The following is a 23,205-nucleotide window of genomic DNA, read 5'->3' on the forward strand; positions in this document are numbered from 1 at the left end:
AACCATCCTCGAAGCTTGAAACAGAATTTACCTTACGGTCAGTTCCTACGGATTCGTAGGAATTGTTCACAAAAAGAGGAATACTTTTTCCATGCCAATAAACTTAAAGACCGGCTGCTGGATAGGGGATACCCGAAAAAACTACTTAAACACTCCCTGAAAAGAGCCTGGTGGACCCCAAGGGAAACCTTGCTGGAGAGCAAAGAGAAGAAGATGACTAACAGGCCAGTTTGCGTGACAACGTTTTGCCCCAACTCACACCAACTTCGCAAACTGGTCCTTACAAATTGGCACCTGATTAAAGATCTGCATAATGATTTCTCTACACCACCTCTCTTCGCGTTCAAAAAAGAAAAAAGCATAGCGAATTTCATCGTAAGAGCAGCTTTGCCTAAACAGCAGCCTCCTACCTTGAGAGGTTTACTAGCCCTACCCCCAATTGTGGGGCACCACAGATGCGGGTCTTGCGTTTGTTGTGAACAAACCCTTGAAGGCGATACATTCACCTTTGATAGCATTCATTGGAAACATGATACATTCACTAATTGTAGGACCAAGAATGTCGTGTACGCAGTCACATGCCCATGCCCCAAACTGTATATAGGTAAAACCACTCAGGAAGTACGACAGCGCATCACTCAACATAAGTCGAGGATTCGACGGAAAGTAGAAAATGCTCCGCTAGTAAGCCATTGGAGCTTGATGAAACATCGTGAAGAAGACTTTAAGTGGACAGTTTTGTCCAAAATTGAGAAAGACCCACGTGGCGGTGACCTGGAGGGACTCTTGAGCCAACGAGAGTCATTCCTCATCATGAAATTCAATACTACGACTAACGGTCTCAACGAAATAGCTGAGATATATAGACCGATTACGACTTGAATATGACCTGAGCATCGTCCCAACAGTAATGGACATAATAGCGCTTGTACAATTGCGCGGCTTCGCATCATTTGTTTCATCAAGTCCACCGTTTTTTCAATAAATTTTAAGTCGGCACCATTCCGACAGAAAACTACATTTCCCACTCATCTGTCAAAAAGAACTACAACTCCCATGAGTCTAGGGCAACACTTCGACCCGGCTATATCCATCGCATTTACTTCCTGGATAGACGAGGAGTCCCTGATGCGGCTGCACGGGCTCGCGGCACGCCGGCAATTGAGAAGAAATCAGGTAAGCGATGATGCAACAACCCCCTTTCACTCGGTGGTTAAAACTTTTTAAACATAAACGTCGGCAGTATTCACTAAACACTCGTAATGACACCGTCCTTCATTTTATTTTCAGTCCCTGTTGGAAGCAAATGATAAGGGATACGACCAAATACAGCCAAAATAACGTTTGTCACACCAACTCCTTTGTATGAAGCAGACTACAAATCGCAGGGTGAGCGAGAACTTTAGCAGCTGCTGCTTTGTCCGTGTTTGTTTGTCATGTTTCGGCGAGAATGATAATATGAGTGGGTACATTGTTACATTTGGTTGTTTACAGCTCCGGTTTTAGCTGGTTGAATCGTTTGCAGACGAAAGCAGGTCAAGGTTCCATGCTGACGCTTGTTCACAAGGTGGGTGTGCCAGGCCGTTGGTGGGGGCTGGCTTAAGTTCTTAAACTGTTTATTGGGTTTTGGATTCATCTTTATATTGATTTTATTTGTATTGCAGAATTTATTGGTCCTGAGGAGAACCTCATAAAGATAGAGGTTCGAAACGCGTCGACCAGTCGGTCCTCCACACACTCCATATAAAAGCTCTGCCCTAAATGTTTATGTGGGTCTTTAAGTGTACATTAAGGAAGAAAATGTCTTTATACGCATAAAATACGGACAACAATTTGTGCCTAAAAGAGAGTAGTGGTAAAAGGACCGTTTAGTTTCAGTATATGTCAGTTTCAGGTATGAATGTATTGGCCAAGAATGTTTGATGATTGAATGTATAAATCCGTCAGGGTGCTGTTTAGTATATTGTCATTTGTGTTATATATATATGTATGAGTAATGTACAGTTGTTCTGTTTTTTTGTCAATTAACTTTGCTAATCACACAAAAAATAAGGATGTGAAATAAACAAAAAGTGTTTTGAAGAACAGGCAATTTGTAAAGCCATCTTTTCGTGTTTAATTTCATGATAGGTTGCGAAAATATTCTGCTGTTTAACTGATTTCAGTTAGGACAAGGTGTTCTGTTTCCTAGTTGGCACAGGCCACAGCGCCTCACAGTCCAGCGCTGTCGGCTCGTGCCCCAGTGCCACCCTCGGCTCCGCCACCACAGTGGGTGCCATTTGTTCCGCCCTTGCTCAGGTTCCAGGACCATTTTATTCCTACCTGGGATCCGCACTGGGACACGGCACCGGCTCGGCCCCGGATGACGCCGTTCCCGATGCCCTTTGTTCCTTCTCCGGCTCCTGCTCTGCCGCCGTGGTCTGTTCCGCCTGCGACGGAGGACGACTGGGAAGGGTCCGAGGACCCTCTTGCCTGTCAGTGTAACACCGAGCAGGACTGGGTGGATGACATGGAGGATGCCGGCCACATCGCCTCTGACCGGGGGGTTGCCTCTCCCCCGCCTACCATGGAGGAGGGCGCCTCCTATACGATGGTGCTCCATTAGGCAGCGGAGGTCCTCAACCTTGATCTCCCTACGGTGGCCCTCAAAACTAATCTCCTAACTGAGGTGCTCCAGACGTCATCCACTTCGTCGGAGCCTCTGCTGCCATTTAACGACACCCTCACTGACGTCTTGCTGGGCACTTGGTCGCGGCCAGCCACAGGTGGCCCTGTAGCTAAGAATGTCGCCAGGCGTCACCGCCCGGCACCTGGTGACCCCGCCTTCCTGACCACTCATCCTACGCCTGAGAGCCTGGTCATCCAAGCCTCGACGTCTGAGTGCCTTCCCCACGGCTCCGCCGGATAAGGACTCTAAGAAGCTGGAGCAGTTTGGTAAGCGGTTGTTCTCTTCAGCCAGCTTTGGGCTGCGGTCGGTGAACACCGCCTACCTGTTGGGCCGCTTTTTCCACGCGGTGTGGGATACTGTTGCACAGGTGTTGCCTCAGTGTCCTGAAGAGGTCCCAGCTGTGCTGTCCCAAGCTATTGCCGAGGGTAAGGACGCGGCTAAGTTCACCATTCGGTGTGATTTGGACACCGCGGACTCACTGGGTAGAGCGATTTTTACGACTGTGGTGCTTCGTCGCCACACCTGGTTGAGATCTACTGGGTTCTCGCCAGATGTCCAAAGCTCACTCATGGACATGCCCTTTGATGGCACTTGCCTGTTTGGCGATAAGGCTGACAGTGCACTGGACCGTTTTAAGGACTCGCGGGCCACGGCCAAGTCCTTGGGTCTTTCCACAAAGAGCCCAGCCACTCCTGGTTTTTGTCCCTTTCGTGGCCAAGGCAGGGGCTCCCAGGCACGTTCCTACAGCAAACCTGTGCAGAACCAGTCTCAGCGTGGACGCGGCTTCCGCAGGGGCGGCTCTGGGAATCAGCGTGGGGGTCAGTCCACCTCCGCCCGCGCTGTTTCTACCTCCAAACCTTCCTAATCTGAGCTTTGTGGAGCACCCCGGGCCAGTGGTTGGAGGATTCGCCATCACCTCCCCCACTGGCGCGCTATCACATCAGACAAGTGGGTGTTGCAGATCATCCGCAAGGGTTAATCCCTTCCCTTTCAGTCCACCCCTCCAGCCATGCCACCTCGGTACCACCGCATGTCGGGGGAACACTTGACGACAACTCTCCAGCAGGACTTTACAGCCCTCTTGGCCATGGGGGCCATCGAGTGCGTTCCTGGGTCGGAAGTTGGGAGTGGTTGTTATTCCCACTACTTTTTGGTCCCCAAGAAGGACAGAGGGGGTCTGCGTCCCATCTTGGATCTCCGGAACGTCACCCGCTTCCTCCGGAAGGAGAAGTTAAAAATGCTGACTCTAGCTCAGGTCCTGGCTGCCCTCGACCCTGGAGACTGGATGGTAGCGTTGGACTTGCAGGATGCATATTTTCATATCCTCGTCCTGCCGGCCCACCGGCGTTACCTGTGGTTCACGGTAGGCCAGGAGCATTTTCAGTTTGCCGTGCTCCCCTTCGGCCTTACCAGCGCCCCTCGGGTGTTCACGAAGGTGGTTGCGGTGGTCGCGGCTAACCTGCGCAGGTCAGGGGTGTCAATCTTGCCTTACCGCGACGACTGGTTGCTGAAGGCGGGCTCGCCCCAGGCAGTCGTTAACCACCTTCAGACTACGGCCGACCTCCTGCATTTGCTGGGCTTCTCCATCAATGTGCCAAAGTCGCACCTGAGTCCCTCTCAGAAGCTCCCCTTCAGCGGAGCGGTTCTGGATTCTACGCTGTTTCGGGTTTATCCTCCCGAGCGGCAAGTCCGGGATATTCAGGCTATGGTTTCGATCTTTCAGCCTCTATCCCGGGTTTCAGTCAGGATGACCCTCTGGCTCCTGTGCCTAATGGCCTCCTGCATCCTACTGGTGCCACATGCCAGATGGCGTATACGGGCTCTGCAGTGGGACCTGAAGTTCCAGTGGGCGCAGCATCAGGGCAACCTGTCCGATCATGTCCAGATCTCGGAGGGCACTGCACGACAATTGCAGTGGTAGCTCACGAATCGCGATTGGGTCAATGGCAGATCCCCTCCCTTCCCCAACCGGAGCACTCAATGGTGACGGACGCATCCCTCCTGGGATGGGGTGGCCACATGGAAGAGGCGGAAATCAGAGGCCTCTGGTCTCCGGCGGAGTCCCAACTCCATACCAACCTTTTGGAGCTTCGGGCGATCCGTCTTGCACTGAAGGCATTTCTTCCCGTTGTCCGGGGAAGTGTGGTGCAGGTGTTCACGGACAACACCACCGCCATGTGGTATTGCAACAAACAGGGCGGGGTGTGGTCGTGGATCCTATGTCAGGAGGCTCTGCGCCTCTGGACATGGCTGTAACGTCAAGGCATTACCTTGGTGGTTCAACACATGGCAGGTTCTCTGAACGCCAGGGTGGATGAACTCAGCCGCCAGTGCTTGATGGATCACGAATGGCGTCTGCACTCGGACGTGGCGCAAGGTCTCTTTCTGCAGTGGGGAGAGCCTTGGTTAGATCTATTCGCCATCGAAGAGAATGCGTAATGTCATCAGTTCTGTGCGTTGGAATTTCCAAGGCGCCACTCGCTCGGGGACGCTTTTTGTCGCAAGTGGAGTTGCAGTCTGTTGTATGCCATTCCGCCTATACCACTCCTTCCCAGAGTGCTGAAGAAGATTCAGCGCGACCGGGCTCAAGTCATCCTTGTCGCTCCAGATTGGGCACGAAGATACTGGTATCCCAAGCTACTCAGCATGGCGATCAATCCCCCGATCCGTCTGCCTCTTCGGGAGGATCTTCTGTCTTAACAGCAGGGGGCGGTCCTCCACCTGAACCTGTCCTGCCTCCACCTCCATGCGTGGAGATTGAGCGGCGACAGTTGACCGCTTTCGATCTTCCTCCCGAAGTCTGTGATGTTATTCTGGCAGCCAGGCGTCCCTCCACTAAAACGGTATATGCCTGCAGGTGGAACAAGTTTGTGGCATGGTGCACAGCTAAGGCTGTGGATCCCCTTTCTGCCCCTCTTTCCGAAGTCCTCCCATTCCTTCTTTCTTTGGCCCAGCAGGGCTCTGCTCTGGGCACCCTCAAAGGTTATCTTTCGGCTATCTCTGCCTTTCTAAGGCTTCCAGATCAGCCTTCTCTCTTTAAGTCTCCCGTTGTTAACTGTTTCCTCAAGGGCATTTCACACATGTTCCCTCCTGTGCCTTTCATATTGCCTCAATGGGATTTGAATCTTGTCTTGACCTTTCTGATGTGTGCTCCCTTTGAGCCCCTTCATAACTGTCCTTTACGTCTTCTCACTCTCAAGACAGCTTTCCTGGTAGCTATCACCTCTGCCAGAAGAGTGAGTGAGCTCCAGACTCTTTCTTCTAAACCTCCTTTCCTTTCTGTTCATCCGTGCAAGGTGGTGTTGAGGACCTGTCCTTCTTTTTTGCCAAAGGTTGTCACGCCCTTCCACATCGGGCAGACCATCACTTTGCCCACCTTCTTTCCACCCGCGCATCCTTCGAGGGAGGAAGAGAGGCTCCACTATCTGGACCCAAAACGTGCGCTCTCGTTCCATCCGATGCGTACACGACAGTTCCAGGTGGATGACCATCTCTTTGTTGGTTACATGGGCGCCAAAAAAGGTCGGGCCGTGCACAAGCGGACCATCTCTCGGTGGGTCATTCTGTGCAACAAAGCCTGTTACTCCTTGGCTAAGAAGGAGCCTCCTGTGGGGCTGCGTGCCCATTCTACCAGGGCGACTGCAGCCACTACTGCCTTGTGACGCGGCGTTCCCTTGCAGGACATTAGTCAGGCAGCTACGTGGGCCTCTCTGCACACGTTTACCAAGCATTACTGCCTTGACAGTCAAGCCCGGAGAGACTGCTTCTTTGGCCGTTCTGTTCTCCGTGACTTTCTGGTTTAATCTGTTCGCAGACCCACCTAGTTTCATGGCACCAATGGTAAGTTTCTTGCATGGCTCTGCGTTCCTGGCATGGAAAGTCGTATACAGAACTGATGTCTGTGCGCATGGGTGGCGCCTAAGTAGTCTCTGTAATGTCATCTCGGCGCTTACGACGCCAGCGACGGACGCGGAGCTGCAAGACGCCACCTTCTGACGCGCAGGGGTACTGCTAGCAAAACTTTCCAGATCCAGTCTGACGCCTGAGGATATTTTAAGGTAAGGAATCAATCCGTAACTAATGTCTCTTACACATATATTGTTACACAAGTAGTAACTTGTTCGATTTGTCGTTACTCATCTGTTCCGGACTTGTTGCCCTTGACTGTTAGAGATTGTGGTGGCAGAATTTCTGTCGTCTGCCACAACATTTTTCACATGTTTTCTGCCTCCAGTGAGGATATCGCCTTCGCTTTGCAGGGTTGCTTCTCAGAGCGGTGCTCTGCTCTTTCCTTTCCATGACTTTCAGTGACACAGTGCTTGGCACTGTCCCTAATTCGCTTCTTTCAGTTTCACTGATTTTTTTCGCACACTGTTCCCTTACTCTCACAGTTTTGTTTGTAATGGCTCCGCATTGTGGCGCGGATAAGTTCTCCGAAGAAAACCGACGTCGGCACGCCGGGGTGGGACTTATGTGACCTCGCTGACATCACGTCTGCGGACAACGTCAGGGCAGAGTCATGTGGTGCCGCCATCCCAATGCCCCCTCCCCACCCCCGGCGCACGCAGAGATGCTGTGGCAAAAATAATTCCGGATCCAGTCTCACGCCTAGATAATTCTACGTTAAGGAATCTGCGGCTAGAATTGACTCTACCAGATACATTGTTACCGAAGGTAAGTAACTTGTATGTTAGTATTTGTAAAACTTGAGTTTCTAATAGAGACTTCTAACTGCAGATTCATCTCCTTAGAATAGACTGGATCCGAAAAATCTTGAGCTGTACCTCTGTGCCGTTAGATAGAGCAATCTGACAGAGCAGGTGACGTCATCTGCTCCGAAATCACATGCGCAATGCCTATAGAGGCACCACCCAAGCACACGGACGTCCGTTCTTTTCTGTCCACACCAGTCAGCACAGATCTGGTAAGAGCTATCTCTCCCCAGTCCATTTTTGACAAACCTTTTTTGACTTTTCCTTAGTCTTTTTGAGATTTTTCTCCCGGTGTGGCAGGTTGTCCACTAGGAAGGCCAACTTCAAACCCTGCAGCGCCTGTCATCATCAGATGTCTGTGACGGACCTGCATCTTGTTTGCCTTTGGTGCCTTTGAGCGCAGCCTGGACGCTATGGCCTGCGTCAACTGCCTCATCATTCTCTCCAAGGCTTTGAGGGAGCACTCCCTTAATTTCATTGATGCCCGACGTGGTTGAGAGGACAGTCCCGGGATCTGTTACGGAGCATGAGATCTTGTCCCACAAGCGCAAGAAGTCAAAGAGGTTTTCGGCATGACAAGGAAGTGTCTTATTTCGAGGCCTGACCCTGCTCCGACTCTGCACCTCTCCATGTTTCCAAGAGCCGGAGCGACCCCCGCTCAACTCCATGAGTTTTATGAGGCTATGCACCACAAATTTGGGCAGCCCATTCCTACTGGTGCGCCTCTGGGCCCATGGGTTCAGAAGGGGCCCCTCTGGTTCTCTGCCACCAGCTCCAGTCCGACCCCTTGGCTTAAGAGATTGATCCAGGCTGGCACTGGTCACACCACCTCAACCTTTCCCGGCTCCGGTTCTGTAGCTGATGCTCCCAGCACCACTGCTCCTATTCCCATTCTCATCCAACTCGGAGACTGGAGCCTTTGCTTCTAGGCCACAGCTCAAGCACTGTTCTTATGGGCTGGTAGGAGTGTGAGAGGTCGCTGGACCATGAAGAATACCAGCCCCTAGACGCCAACATGGACTGGTGTGAGTAATTAGACGCCAGTGGACTTGAGACCTTTCCAGATACTGGCATGTTCTCTCTCTTACCATGGCTTAGGAGAAGGGGCTTATTTTGCTATGGTGGTGAGAAGGGTGGCGGAGGCCCTGCACCACAGTCAATCCAGTGTGGTAGTCGAGACTAACGTCTTGACAGAGGTGCTTCAGCCAGGAGTTACCCCCTCAGAACCGTTTCTCTCATTTAATGAAGCTCTTATTTAATGAAGCTCCAAGCGTCCTGCTTGGGGCTCTCGTCTCTTCAGAGACAAGGCGGACTCAGCACTGGTGCACTTCAAGGATAGCAGAGCCACTGCCAGGTCTTCGTGCCTTTTCATTGCCCCTCACCCACCCCAGTCTGCCTTGCACTTCTTTTGTGGCCATTTAAAGGTCATACAGTCGTGTTGGGCGGCCAGAGATAGAGCCAGTATCCCCCTCACTCACCCCTGCAGTTGCAGCCTCCAAACCCCTTAAGTTTTCCATGTTACCATCTTAGGCACACAGTCGAAGACAAGATATGCCACCACCTGCCGTGCTGGAGGTCTAGAACGTCAGTCCGCTGGGCCAGGATCTTCAAATATTCAGAAGAGGCTACTCCCTCCCCTTCGTGACTACCCCACCACCAATGCCACCCACTTGCGACAGACTGACAAGGAACCGCCTCTCCTTACTCTGCCAGGAAGTGACAGCTCTTTTGGTGAAGGGAGCCATAGAGAGGGTGCAGACGCCAGAAGTAGGTCATGGCTGTTATTCTTGCTACTTTCTGGTGCCCAAAAAGGACAGAGGCCTTTGTCCTATTCTAGACCTGCGCATTCTTAATTTCTTCCTCAAAAAGGAGAAGTTTAAAATTCTTACGCTCACTCAAATCCTGTCTGCCCTGGGCCCAGGATACTGGATGGGTGCATTGGACTTGCAGAAAGCATACTTCCACATTCTCGTCCTGCCTGCCCACAGGCGTTACCTACATTTCACTGTGGGCCATGAGCACTCTCAGTTCGTCGTGCTTCCTTTTGGCTTTACCAGCGCCCTTGGGTGTTCACCGAGGTGATGGCAGTAGTTGCAGCTCATCTGCGGAGATCAGGGGTGCCAGTCTTTCCCTATCTCGATGTTGAAGTTGGGCTTGCCCCAGGCTGTCGCCTTCCACCTCGAGACTATGGCGGATCTCCAGCGTTCTCTGGGGTTTACTAACAACGTACCGAAGTCACTATCAACGTGACACCCCCTCCCAGATGTTCCCTTTCATCAGAGCTATTCTGGCCACTGTGCAGTTTTGGGCCTAACCTCCCGAATGGCGGCTCCAAGTTATTCAGGCTAGGATACCGATGGTTCAGCCTCCCTCCTGAATGTCAGTGGGACTGACTGAAGCTGCTGGGCCTCATGGCCTCCTGCTTGTGACACATGCCGGCTGGTATATGCGTGTTCTGCAGTAGGACATGAAGCTCCAGTTGGTGCAGCATCAGGGAAATCTCTCCGACAAGGTCCAGATTTCAGAGGGAATTTCAAAAGATATGCAGCGGTGTCAAACGACCCGCGATTTGGTCAGTAGCATACCCCTCTCCTTTCCCCAACCAGATCTGACAGTTGCGACAGACATGTTACTTCTGGGATGGGGAGGCCATCTTTGAGAGGTGTAGATCAGAGGCCTCTTGTCTGGCGGAATCCAGACTCCATACCAACCTACTGGAACTCCGGGTGGCAATTTAAGTCTTTTCTGCCCTCCATTAAGGGAAGGCTAGTGCAGGTGTTAACGGACAACACCTAGAGTGGAGCATGGGACTCTTGTAGGGCTTTCCCCCCTCGACCTCTCCTGCTGTGAGTTCTGATGCGGATATGGAATGACCTGGCCCACGCCTTCCTAATGGCTGCAGATTGTGCCAGGAGAGTATGGTACCCTGAACTTCTGGGCATGAGCATATCTCCTCTGATCAGTCTGTCACTTCCGGAGGATTTCCTCTGGCATCGGCGGGGTAGGGTTCTACACCTAGGCCTGCACAATCTACACCTCCATGTGTGGAGATTGATTGGTAGCAGTTGACTGAATTCCCGCTACCTCCCGAATTAGAGGATGTGATCCTAGTGGCCAGGCGTTATTATACAAAGTCTATTTATGCAAGTCAGCGGGACACGTTTGTGGCTGGTGTAACCTATAACACAAACCCATTTCAGTCCAAACTGTTGGGTGTGTTACTGTTTTTGTCTTTGGCTTAGCAAGTGCTTGCAGTGGACACTGTTCAAAGTTACCTTGCTGCCTTTCTGCGTTTACTTGACCAGCAGTCTTCGTTCACATCACTTGATGTGATGCGTTTTCTCAAAAGTTTGGTCTACATGTTTCCTCCGAAGCCTTTTGTGATGCCTCAGTGGGGCCTTAATTTAGTCCTTACTTTTCTTATGTGTACCCCCTTTGAGCTGTTACACAGCTGTCACACAGCTGTCCCCTACGTCTTCTGACCCTGATGATACTCTATCTCATCGTGATCACCACAGTTTGTTGCATGAGTGAGCTTCAGGCTGTTAGTCCAGCCCCCCACACCACCTTCATTTTAGACAAATTGGGGCTAAGTACCAGAGCGAGCATGACTTTGTACCGAACATTTTGACTACTTTTCATGTCACAGTCCCTTACTCTTCCGACGCTTTTTGTGCCTCCCCAACCCATCTTCCCATCCCCCCAAAAGAGAGGAGGAAACACTCTACCTTGAGAATCAAGTGCGGAAAGAGTGCACTTGGCCTAGTTTACCTCCTGTAGGATAGGCGCCTGGACATGAGAGGCAAATAACCCCTAATCCCCAAACTTTTTTGCTTACTAAAGTTATTGCATCACACACCTAAGGTGTGGTACCTCTTTGGTACACTTTGGCAACTACCAGGAGCCTTGAATTTCCTTCGAACAATTACGTGTAACTCGACACTGGTAAGCAAAATGTTGCTTGTTAATTTCACAAAATCTTCTCTTTCTTCCCCTCTTATGAAGTATACCATCCTGTGTTCAAAGGCACTGTTAAATCCTAGACGTGGACTTGTGAATTTATAACCCTAGCAGCATACCAGGAACATGATTTTGAGTGTTTTCCTTGTTCCAACTTATTGTAGCATTCAGTGTACTGGAATAGAAAATTAGACAATGGGTGTAAATTAAGAAATGTGCTCCTTTCAATGCTCCTCAAATGCTCATGTTAAGCTCCAGTATCATAATGTTCCTATGTAGTTCCTGATCCCTTCAGGTTTTTATATTCGAGAAAATTACATACTTTTTCTTTTATTCATAGCTTTGGCGAATCAGTACAGTTACTTCATCCTTTTCATGAGCAATTTAGTGACCACTCTGGCGCAAGGATCCTGAGGCTCTGTAAATTCCAGCAGAAGAAAACCCGAATTGCACAGGTATGTTTGGCAGCTGGTAATTGGGGCAGACAGAGAAAATGAATGCTATTGAATACTGAATGCCATTTTTTTTACTACAAATCCAATGTTGCTTTTCAGTGAGTAGACATGCATTGGTTGTATAGATCCATGTTGCAGTGAACAGTTGTGCATAATGCTTTATAATACTTTATACTTGATTTAAATTGGTATGAAAAAGATTACTGCTTAAATGAGCCCTATTTTTGTTCACCATTCAAGCTATCTCAGTCTATTGGAACTGCACTAACTAGCAGGCTATAAGGCCTCGAAGACACCCTTCGAAAAAGCCAAATCGTATGTCTCCTCACAGGGCTTCTCTAGAAGTTCCTAATGCCCCTTTCTTGTTACCATCTACAGCTGTATTATCATTTGTCAAATTATTGACTGAGCAGACCGAGAGGTAACTTAACTAGTAAAAGACAACAATTCCTGCTGAATCCTCATTCATTAATCTCTAGACTTCAAAGTGGACCAGAAACTGCTTCTGAGCCTGGACTGATAAATGCAGTTTGGTATGGTACTGTTAAAGTAATCAGATCTGTTTTTGTCTCATAGTCTGCACTATACCACTCTCCACCATTTTGCTCTCTTTTTCATCTTTCTGCAAGTGTGTGTATGTGCATGCACAGCGGCAATGGCAACTTTCCAAGTAGCAACCTGACCACAGTGGGTGCACGGGCACACCCGTGCCATGTACCAAATCAAGAAGATTATCTGCAAACATATACGTGCAGATTCCGGCACTCCGAGAGATGGTGTTAATTTTTTTGTCTAATACCACAGCCTTACTCACACTGCTCATGAGCAAGGTTCTGGTATCGCGCGAAACGTGTTGTCTTTCCCTGCCATGTAGACACCAACTGAGTTCCTGTGTGTGTGTGTGCGCGTGTGTCTCTCTCTCTCTCATGAAAACTGAAAAAAATGAAATTCGCTAGTTGTATGCAACTACCATACTAATAACTTGCACCACCAAATATTTCAGATGACATCAGTGATGGGATATGTCAGATTATAAGCAGTGCATTACAGTGGTGCAAGTTATACTCAAGTCAGTTAAGTATAACTGAGGATTTTTTTTGTTTTGTTTTTAAAGTTGTGCTTTTTCAGTGAATTTCAAAGTCTTTCTTAATGCAATTTAAAATTTCACTGCTTTACTTACGTCTAACTCCACTTTGGGGTGGCAGGGGGGGTTGAGTTAGTCTTTTTTTTTTTTTTTTTTTTTTTTTAACCCCTTCAGCGCTGCGCGGATTCCCCAGCGGTGCTGAAGGGTTCGAGCGCGGGCGGGGCCATGACGGAACGGTTCCGTCATGAGCACAGCTCAACCGATGCTCATGACGGAATCGTTCCGTCATGAGCATGGAAGGGGTTAATTAACATCTTATTGTGATATGTTTGCGCTCGACCCCCTACAAGAGGACAACCCCTCGCTGCTTGTTGGTTTGCGGCTAGGCTCTGTGGCCAAACTCACTCCACACCTGTGCCCCATCAGCTACAGACCCCACCCCACATTTGCAATTCTTTTTTCTCTTTTGTTTTTGCGTCCTGCAGGACCGCACTCGCCTTTTTGCCGACAAGGCAGACTTTGTGCTTGATCACTTCAAGAAATCTTAAACTACGACAAAATCCTTGGGCCTAACGGCTACCATCCGTCCCCCTCAGCCTGCCTTTCATCTGTTTTGTGGCTACGGAAGGGGTGCCCAGCCACGTCCTGTCCAGCCTGGCCATAGAGTCATGCAAGCTGTCCAGCATCTGCATGGCCAAGGATGTGGGATCCAGTGTCCTCGTGGGTTAGGAAGCCAGCGAGAAGGCCAGTCCACCCTTTCCCCCTCTGCCATTTCCGCCAAACCCTCCTACTCGGATGTTTCAGGACCATCATCGGCCATTCGGAGGCAGGATTTGCCATCACCTCCTCCGCTGGCAGTCCATCACGTCTGGCAGATGGGTTCTGCAGATAGTTCGAAGGGGCTACTCCTTCCACTTCGAGACTACTCCTCCCTCCATACCACCCTCCTACGACCATATGTCGAAGGATCATTTGGCGCTTCTCTGCAAGGAAGTTACGTCTCTCTTGGCCAAGGGGGACATAGAGAGTGTCTCTGTGCTAGAAGTAGGACGTGGTTGTTATCACTGCTACTTTCTGGTTCCCAAAAAGGACAAAGGCCTGCTGCCTAACCTAAACCTTTGGACCCTCAACTTATTCCTTTGGAAGGAGAAGTTCAAAATGCTCACTTTGGCCAAGGTCCTTTCTGCCCTCGACCCAGGAGACTGGATGGTAGTCTGGATCTGCAGGATGCTTATTTCCTTATCCCCGTCCTGCTTGCCTACAGACGTTACTTGCGGTTCACGGTGGGCCACAAGCACTTTCAGTTCACAGTGCCTTACACGCGCCCCATGGTGTTCACCAAGGTGATAGTGGTGGTCACAGCTCATCTGCGCAGATCAGGGCTGCCTGTCTTCCCCTAACTCGATTAACTGGCTGTTAAAGGTGAGCTTGTCCCAGGTGGTTATCTCCTACCTCGAGACTACGGCAAACCTCCTGCTTTCACTGGGTTTCACTATTAACTGCCAAAGTCACACGTGACTCCCTCTCAGACACTCCATTTCATTGGAGCTGTTCATGACACAGTTCAGTTTCTGGCCTATCCTCCCGAACGGCGAGTCCAGGATATTCAGGATATGATACCGATGTTTCAACCTTTATCCTGGATTTTGGTGACACGAACTCTGAGGTTGATGGGCATCATGGCCTCCTGCATCCTGCTAGTGACGCATGCCAGATACCATATGCGGGCTCTGCAGTGGGACCTGAAGTTTCAATGGGCACAGTATCATGGGGAATTTCTCCAACATTGTCAGGCTCTGAGGGAACTGTGAAAGATCTGCAGTGGGGGTAACGAACCACGATTGGGCCAGAGGCAGACCCCAACCAGGTCCCACAGTAGTGACAGATGAGTCAGTCCTGGGCTGGGGTGGCCATCTTACCCCTAAAGTCCTTCTTTTTCCTGGATTCGACTGATTGTTTTCCATCATTTGCGCCTTGACGCCTTCGGGCAAAGTAGCGCATTACAAATTCCCTATCAATCAATCAATCAATCAATCTGGGAGAGGTGGAGACCAGAGGAATCTGGTCTCCAGTGGAATCTAGACTCCACATTAACCTGCCTGAGCTCTGTGCGATCCAACTGGCTTTGAAAGCCTTTCTACCCTCCATCAAGGGAAGTCTAGTGCAGGTGTTCATGGACAACACCACCGCCATGTAGTACTGCAATAAATAGGGCGAGTTGGAGTCGAGGAACCTTTGTCAAGAGGCCATGCGTCTCTGGGCATTCCTGGAACTGCAGGGCATATCCCTGTTGGTTCAACACATGGCAGTTTCTCTGAATGCCATTGTGGACAAACTCAGCCGTCGATGCCTAGCGGATCACGAATGGCGTCTCCATCTAATGTGGCACCAGGTCTTTCAGAAGCTGGGAGAGCCTTGGTTAGAACTGAACGCTTAATGTCAGCAGTTGTGCGTGCTGTAGTTTCCAAGGCGACACTCACTCGGCGCTTTGTCTTGAGTGTCTCTCAGGCCTCCTGTATGCATTTCCGCCACTACCACTCCTGTCCCGTGCTCAAGATCAGGAGCGACCGGGCCCAAGTCATTCTTCTGGCTCCCGACTGGGCATGGAGAGTCTTGTCTCCTGAGCTTCTCCAACTGAGCAGTGGTTCTCCACACAGGCTGCCCCTTTGGGAGGATCTTCTGTTGCAGCAGCAGGGGAGGGTCCTCCACCCGAACTTGTCAACTCTACGCCTTCTTGGATGGAGATGGAGCAGTGGCAGTTGATAGCTTTCATCCTTCCTTCCGACGTCTGTGATGTGATTTTGGCAGCCAGGCGTCCCTCTACCAAGACCGTGTACACCTACCGGTGGCAGAAATGTATAAAATATTGTACAGAATGGTCTATTGACCATCTTTCTGCTTCCCTCTCTATTTTGACCCTTGCCTAGCAGGGCTCTGCTCTGAGCACTCTAAACGGGTACCTTTCGGCCTTGTCTGCCTTCTTAAGGCTGCCAGACCAACCCTCTTTATTTTAATTCCCTGTTGTAAACAGATTTATTAAGGGGCTTTTGCATATGTTCCCGCCTGCCTCATTCGGTATGCCTCAGAGGGACCTTATTTTGGTTTTCACCTTCCTGATCTGCTCCTCCTTTTCTGCCTCTGCACAACTGCCCCCTCTTGCTCAATTCCATAAAAACAGCATTTTTAGTCACAATAAATTCTGCCAGGAGGATGAGCGAATTGCAGGCTGTGTCATCCAAGCCTCCTTACCTGACCATCTTCTCTGAGTTGATGCTTTGCACAAGGGCCTCTTTCTTACCGAAAGTGGTAACGCCATTCCACGTGGGGCAATCTTTCACCTTGCCCACTTTCTATGCTACTCCGCACCTCTCTAAAGAGGAGGAGCGACTCCACTGTCTGGACCCAAAAAGAGCGTTGTTGTTCTACCTTGACCACTCTAAAGAGTTCTGGGTGGATGACCACCACTTCGTCCATGACATTTGTCAGGCAGCAAAGTGGACATCGCTGCATACGTTCACTAAGCAATACTGCCTGGACACTCGAGTCGACGGCCTTTTTGGCTCCTCTGTCCTGCAGGACATCCTGGTCTAAACTTGAACGCAGTCCCTCCCCTGGGGATAGTATTGCTGGGGTATCTATTCTAAGGTAAGAAATCTGTGGCTAGATGTCTCTTATCTGGTTGAGACACAATCTAGCCGCAGATTCCTTACCGACCCACCCATTCTCCCCGCACTAGGGACGTGTTATTAGGGTCAGGACTGATCCCTTTCAGGGCCCTAGTTGTTCTATGCACATCACTGTATTTGCACTTCATGGCTCTGTGCTCTTGGCATGGAAGGTCGTGAAAAGTAACTGACATCAGCGAACCAATGTGGTGCCTATATAGATGATGCGGACGTCACTTCCAGTGTCGATGACACTGACGTCACGCGGAGCTGACAGACGCCACCTATGGCAAGCAAGAGTATTGCTCGAGCAAATGTTTCGGAATCCAGCCTGACACCTAGGATATTCTAAGGTAACGTATCTGTGGCTAGATTATGTCTCTACCAGATAAGGCGTTACCGTAGGTAAGTAACTTGCCCTTTATTGCCCATTATTGTCTTTTATCCTAGATATCCATGTCACAAGAAAAAATCAGATGCTAATAAATAGTGAAGTAAATATGGTACATAGCAAAGCTTTGTGGTCGGTGAAAGGGGAATAGAAAAAAAAACAATGGCAATGACAACAATATGTAAGAGGCAAATGTAACAGAACATGAAAGATAAAGAAAAATAAGACTGCAAAGAAAGAAAAATGGTCAGAAAGAAAGTAAGCACAGCTGATAGAAGGCACATACGAAGAAATGAAGGAAAGAAATGGAGAACAAAGGGTACAAAAAGTGTGGAAAGAATACTATAAAGTAGAAAAGAAAGAATAATATAAAGAAGGAAAGAAAAGTAAAACAATAGAAGGAATGAGTAAAAGACTGAGAAATAGCGAAGGAAAATAATAATGAAGAATAAAAGGAAAGAATACGTCCTCCTCCCGGTTGAGGTTCCTTTCCCCAACCAACCCAGGAATTGGGCACACCACTGGTTTCCTTAATTTTTCCTCATGGATCACCAGCTCCTCCTAAAATTAATGGTTATCCCCTCCTCTTTCCCCCTGACTCCCCCTTGAATAGCCCGCCTCAGGCCCATGTTCCCTCCCAAGTAATGACCGAGGCCTTTTGTTAATATTCATTGGTTTTTGCATGAATAGTGACTCCCTCTCACACTGTTGTATTACTTGTAATGTTCTACTTAACAGATACTGGATAAGCTTAACATCAAGTGATTGACTGCTGTATTTATGTTGCCTATAGTTCTGCAAAAAATTCAATGAATAAATGAGTTAAAAAAAACAAATAGAAAGGAGGACAATAGAACAAAGAATAGTGTAATTGTAGTGTGGCAGGGAAGAAAGAAAGAAAGACTGGTAAACATGCAGCTGTTTGGCCAAATTCTTTTAAAATTGTGCTTCAAAAGCATCATTTTTCACTATTTTCTGCACGGTAGAGGGCAGAATAATTCTCAAAGACCTGCATTGAATGGTCAGGGTCTCTCAGTTTGTTCGCATGTTTACTGTCATGTGGTTCAAAGTAGGGGTCATTTAATTTTTCTGGCTACTCGCTTGGGGCACACTACCTTTTGTGTGGGCAGTTCAGGCACAGGCCGTGTGACTCAGCTTCAGTTGTTGGTCCACACTGCTTCTGTAGTGTGCTTTGCACAGCTTTTAGGATTCGGGGAGCAGCAGTTGCATCCCAGCCCAACTTGGTAACTTTTCAGTGGTTTGCAATTGATATTCCGGCTTCAAACAATTGGTACCTATTGTACTAATTTGCAATTTGGAAGAGACACTCACAACATGCCCCTTCCAAGGTACAAACTGAAAAAATCAGAACACTTCCTAGGAGTTAGTAAAAGTTGACTGATTTAAAAAAAAAATGGTTTTTATGTATAAGAAATTCCTATTTTGCAATCATAAACACTACATGATGACAATTGCAGTGTTTGCGATCTCAAAATAGGTTATAAAGTAATCTGGCTCTTAGTTCTGTGCATTGAATTACCCATATGTTCGTCTCTACCACTAATGTAGTGGGGGGGTGGGGTGGGAAACAAAGATCAGAGAACCAGGTGGCACCATAGACACCCCCTTCATGTCTCATCCTGAGGAAGCTCCAGATTGAGACCCACAAAGCCATACGGTGCAGGAGAACTGGTTGAACTTTTCCAGATCCAGTTTGTGCCTGGAGGCAATCCAGATGGTCAGGAATCTTTAGGTAAATAGAGTATCACCAGAATGATGTTTGCTGAAGATAATTGTTTTTTTACTTTTGCAGTTCCTGGAGTCATCTGCAAACATGTTCATTGCAGCTCAACAGCTGTCCCAAAACAGCAGTCCAGGTCAGTCTCTTTACGTTTTTACTCTAAGGCATGAACGTCTGTGTACTTTCAGTATTTTTGGTAGTTGCTATGTTTTTACTCGTAAGGCACGAACAAGAAAGTCTGTTTACAGAGTTTCTTACACATGGTCTATTTTCCTCTTCATGTACAACCTGTTTCATGCTATTTCTCAGGTAGCATCACATTTATCTCAGCAATGCACTGTTGAGAGTTTCTTTGGAGAGGTTAGGGATGGAATGGACATAGAGTGCAAGATCCCACCCTGGCACCCATCCACCGCTTCCTTGGGGGATTTCAGTCTCCAGGGCCCTAATTTGGGCATCCTTGACAAGCACTCATTCCACACCCATAACTCTGTCTGAAGCCAAGAGGCGTTTCACCTCACTATACTAATTTACACTCTCCTCTTAATAAAGGAGACATTTAGGAGTGTGTGTTGTACTGGCAATGAGATTAGGAACTGGGTGCTATGAAAAATACTGCTCCCTATTTGTGAGCCAGTGAGCAACCCAGATCCAGGGGCACAGTAGTGGGATATTTATGGGAGCTATTGCCAAGGACAGACTACCAAGTTAAGACCCGCTTCAGAATTGGTGTCTGGGGTACTAAATGAACTGTTGATGGTAATGGAAATAGTTTAATGTAAGATCCTCCATCGAGTATTTAGAGAGATTAAAGTGTCTGTAAATAAATAGGAGAAGCAGGAAGAAATAGTGAATTTATAAGACACACTCTCAATGAGACATAGAGTACACAATAACTTAGCAGATTGCCTGCATGTGTCAAGAACCCTTAATGTATTTTACATTTATATTAATTTAGATGTACTTTACTTAATTCTATGAACTGAAGCTTGTTTTTGGTCACCCTGGCTGACCCCTAAAATTATCTGTATGCGGACAGCAAGGCAAGACTATTGGCACGTATTTTACATTCTTTTTACATCAATAAAAGTGCCATTATATGTGAAACCATATCATGTTAATTATCTACACCCTACATAGGCATTGGTGTTTGGCCTATTCTCTTGCAGGTTAGAGACCAAGTTTTAGGAAAGTAATGCTGATAGTGCATGTAATACATGGCACTTCATAGTCCATAGTGAGAAAATAAATATACAACATATAAGCAAAACATGTTTTGCCTGGTGAGAAATTGACGGTGTTAGTGGCTGGTTCTCTTGTATTCCTAGACTTTAAGTCGGAGAAATGTTTTTCATCCTTATGTTTTTTATGATGGGTACTTGTAACAGCAGGTTCTTCACCTTAAGACTATCCCCAGCCATGAGACTGGATCAAAAGAATTTTGATCCAGTCGGTGCAGTGTGGATTTGTGATAACTCGGTGCCTCCCTGGAAGTGACGGAGCGGGCTGCCTATAAGTGCCACCATTGTCCGTGAACATCTGTTCTTTTTTTTCTGCACCCTTAAAGTGGTTCCAGAGCTCCACTCCCAAATTTGTGTCGGAGACTAGGACTCTCCAGCATGACGTGCCGGTCACAATGTGAAGTTGTGTGATAAATGCTTCCTCCTGCTCCTAAAAATGATTGAGGAGCCGGAGGTGAAATTCTACTTTGCCAAACCATCCAACCACTCAAAATCAGGTGAGAAGGCTATCAATCAATCAGTATTTGAGAAGAGCTACTAATGACACTTGCAGATATCCAAGCGCTAGGTTGTTGGGCTCAGTCGCAGGTCTTGAGTCCCTTTCTGAATTCCGCCAACGTGGTTGCTATTCGGAGGTAGAGGGGAAGGCTGCGAGGTGAGACATGGATCGGCCTCTGCTGTGACTTCGGTGAATGCGCGGTGTCTGTGCGAGGGAGGCGGAGTGAAGGTCTATGGATGGTTCAGGCAGTGGTTGATGTACGCTGGTACTAGGTCGTAGAGGGCTTTGTAGGCGTGTGTCTATATCTTGAATTAGGGTGAGAACGTGGGGAAACCCAATATACCCTTGTTTTGTTTAAGAAATATGACTTCTAGTTTATTATACTGGAGTTGCTAAATGGTTCATTCTAATCAGATCTTGAGCCAAAAATTCACCGATTTACGCATCCAATGAATGAACAGAGATAGAAAAAAAAAACAGAGAACAAACACAGGGATATCTTTTTGTAAATATACAAATGAGTTTTTATATATAAATCAAATTGAAAAGGGTACAATCAGACAGAAGTTAATTCAGCAATAAATCATGAGAGGTATAAGTGCAACTTATCCAACAGTTCATGAATAAAAACATCTATTCCAACATAATCAAAAAAGTCACATATCTCCTGATACAAATAACAGTCACTTAAGTACATTGAATATTTAGGAAGTAGATGATAAAGTCGACGTTTCGGTCTTTCGTGGTATTAGTCCGTCAGACCATCTTCAGGGCGATGAGTATTGCAATTAGCAAAGACTCCTATGTAGACATAATGCATACAATTACATTTATGAAAACTGAAATTAACTGTGGTCAATTGATACAACAGTTAACCAAGATAACCGGTGTAGGGACAAAGATACAATAATAATAAAAGGGGCAACCAAATTAAACCAACAATCTGATTTATGGATTTCTAGTTGTAACAGAAATGTTTTAAGATCTAGATTTGCAGGCCTCGCTGGCATCTCCTCCTCCTTCCCCTCCTGGGGCGTCGGCGGATCCCTCGCTCTGCACAGGGCCCTCTGCGGTGCCGCCAGTGGCTCCGGCCCGGGGGCTTTGAGGATGTGGTACTGTTGGGGTGCAGCTCCTCTGGGGCACCTCCTTCAGGCCACGGCATCTCTGCCTCGCCGCAAACTCCTGTGGGGGTCCCTGTGGTGTCGCGGGAGATCGCCAGGGCTCGGGTCGCATCCCCGAGCCCCTCTCGGTCCTTTGACAAGGTGGTCCTGTCTAAAGCCGAGGTGACGCCGCTCCAGCGCCGGCAGCAGCTGGACCATGCGGAGCCACATGGGTCGATGGACCCTCCTCGTCCCGCTCCGGGTCGAGGCCAAGGAAAGGCCCCTCGTCCCTCTCCGGGCCCCTCTCGTCTCTCCCCACAGGCGGCTGCATCGTTGGAGGTTGAATCGTCCCTGGCGCCGCCACATGGGTTGCCGAGCGATCTGCGCCTCATTCTGGGCTGCGGCTGGCGGAGGGCTTCGTGCCACTCCCCAGGCCCATCTCGTTCCCCCACGCAGGTGGCTGCCTCGGCGGGGGTCGGGTCGCCATCACTCCGGTGCCGCCCCGGGTCCGGGGCGGCTCCAGCTCTACTCCGGTCTCCGTTCCAATCCCCGGAGCGGGGTGACCTGGAGGTACCTTGTCCGGTGATGCCGGCTGGTGCCGACTTCCTACCTCAAGCAGCTACCTCAAGCAGCGGACTCTACGGCTCCGCGCAGGGGTCGTACCGCGGATTCGTCTTCAGACGCTCCTTCTTCTCCGGAGGCAGGCTGTATCTTGGTGTCGTCCTCCCCAGAGACTGGTCGCCGTGTGTTGTCTTTTTCACCGGCGTCGAAGGGTGTCTCCCCGCCCTTCCTGGGGTAGAGGTGTTCATCGGAAGAGCGGCAGGTCCCTCATTCTTCGGCTCCTTCTGACTTCCAGGTCTGTCCGTTGCCCGCCCCGCTTGGCCTCTGGGACGGCCGCCTTAGTTTGCAGCCGTCGCCCACGGAGGAGCTGCTTTCTCCACCACGGGGCCCTACGGAGGCGGGTGCAGCCTTCGCTTACGCGGTGTCCACGGCTGTGGGCATTCTGCGCATGGGTGACCCGGTGGCTCACTTTCCGGCGGACCATCTATTGGAGGTCCTCCACCAGGGCTCTGGTGGGAGGGAAATCTTACTTCCCTTTGAAGGTTCGCTCCTTTCTTCCTTAACGGGGGCTTGGAGGCGTCCTGCCTCAGGGGACCCGATGCCTCAGCATCTTCTGCACCGGCACCTCCCGGCGCCGCGTGACCCGGCGTGTCTTTCCCTTCACCCCTCAGCCGCCAGCCCCCTTTTGCGGACTGCTTTTCCCTCCCTGCCGCCACTGTTGACTCTGCCATCCCGAGAGGCCCGCTGGCTGGACTCTTGGGGACGCAACATGTTCGCCTAGACCAGCGCGACCCTCCTCCTCAGCCTTATCCTCCTCCTCCTCCTCCTCCATCCCCTCCTCAGTGACTTCTGAGTTGGGTTGATTCTGGGCCCTCTTAAGCGGGCAGTTCTGGCTGTACAGTGTGTTTTCTGGCCGTTTACGTCCTTCCTTGGGACTTTCAATCAATCAATCAATCAATCATACCACTTGTATAGCGCGCCACTCACCCGGAAGGGTCTCAAGGCACTTGGGGGAAGGGGTCCGCTACTGCTCGAACAGCCAGGTCTTGAGTTGTGTCCTGAAGGCGAGGTGGTCCTGGGTCAGCCGAAGGTGGATGGGGAGGGAGTTCCATGTCTTGGCCGCCAGGT

General features: G+C 49.3%; 1 protein-coding gene across 1 annotated transcript in view; it reads left to right on the forward strand.

The window, feature by feature from the left end:
• MDN1 (midasin AAA ATPase 1) overlaps positions 1 to 23,205 on the forward strand; it is a 2,002,810-nt gene that overhangs the window by 1,946,106 nt on the left and 33,499 nt on the right. Inside the window, exons 99-100 of the mRNA XM_085611158.1 lie at positions 11,681 to 11,795; positions 18,749 to 18,812. Of these exons, the coding sequence (XP_085467284.1) occupies positions 11,681 to 11,795; positions 18,749 to 18,812 (179 nt within the window). The remainder of the gene's footprint in view (positions 1 to 11,680; positions 11,796 to 18,748; positions 18,813 to 23,205) is intronic.

The sequence above is a fragment of the Triturus cristatus genome, chromosome 6 (assembly GCF_964204655.1).
Source record: "Triturus cristatus chromosome 6, aTriCri1.1, whole genome shotgun sequence".
NCBI lineage: Eukaryota > Metazoa > Chordata > Amphibia > Caudata > Salamandridae > Triturus > Triturus cristatus.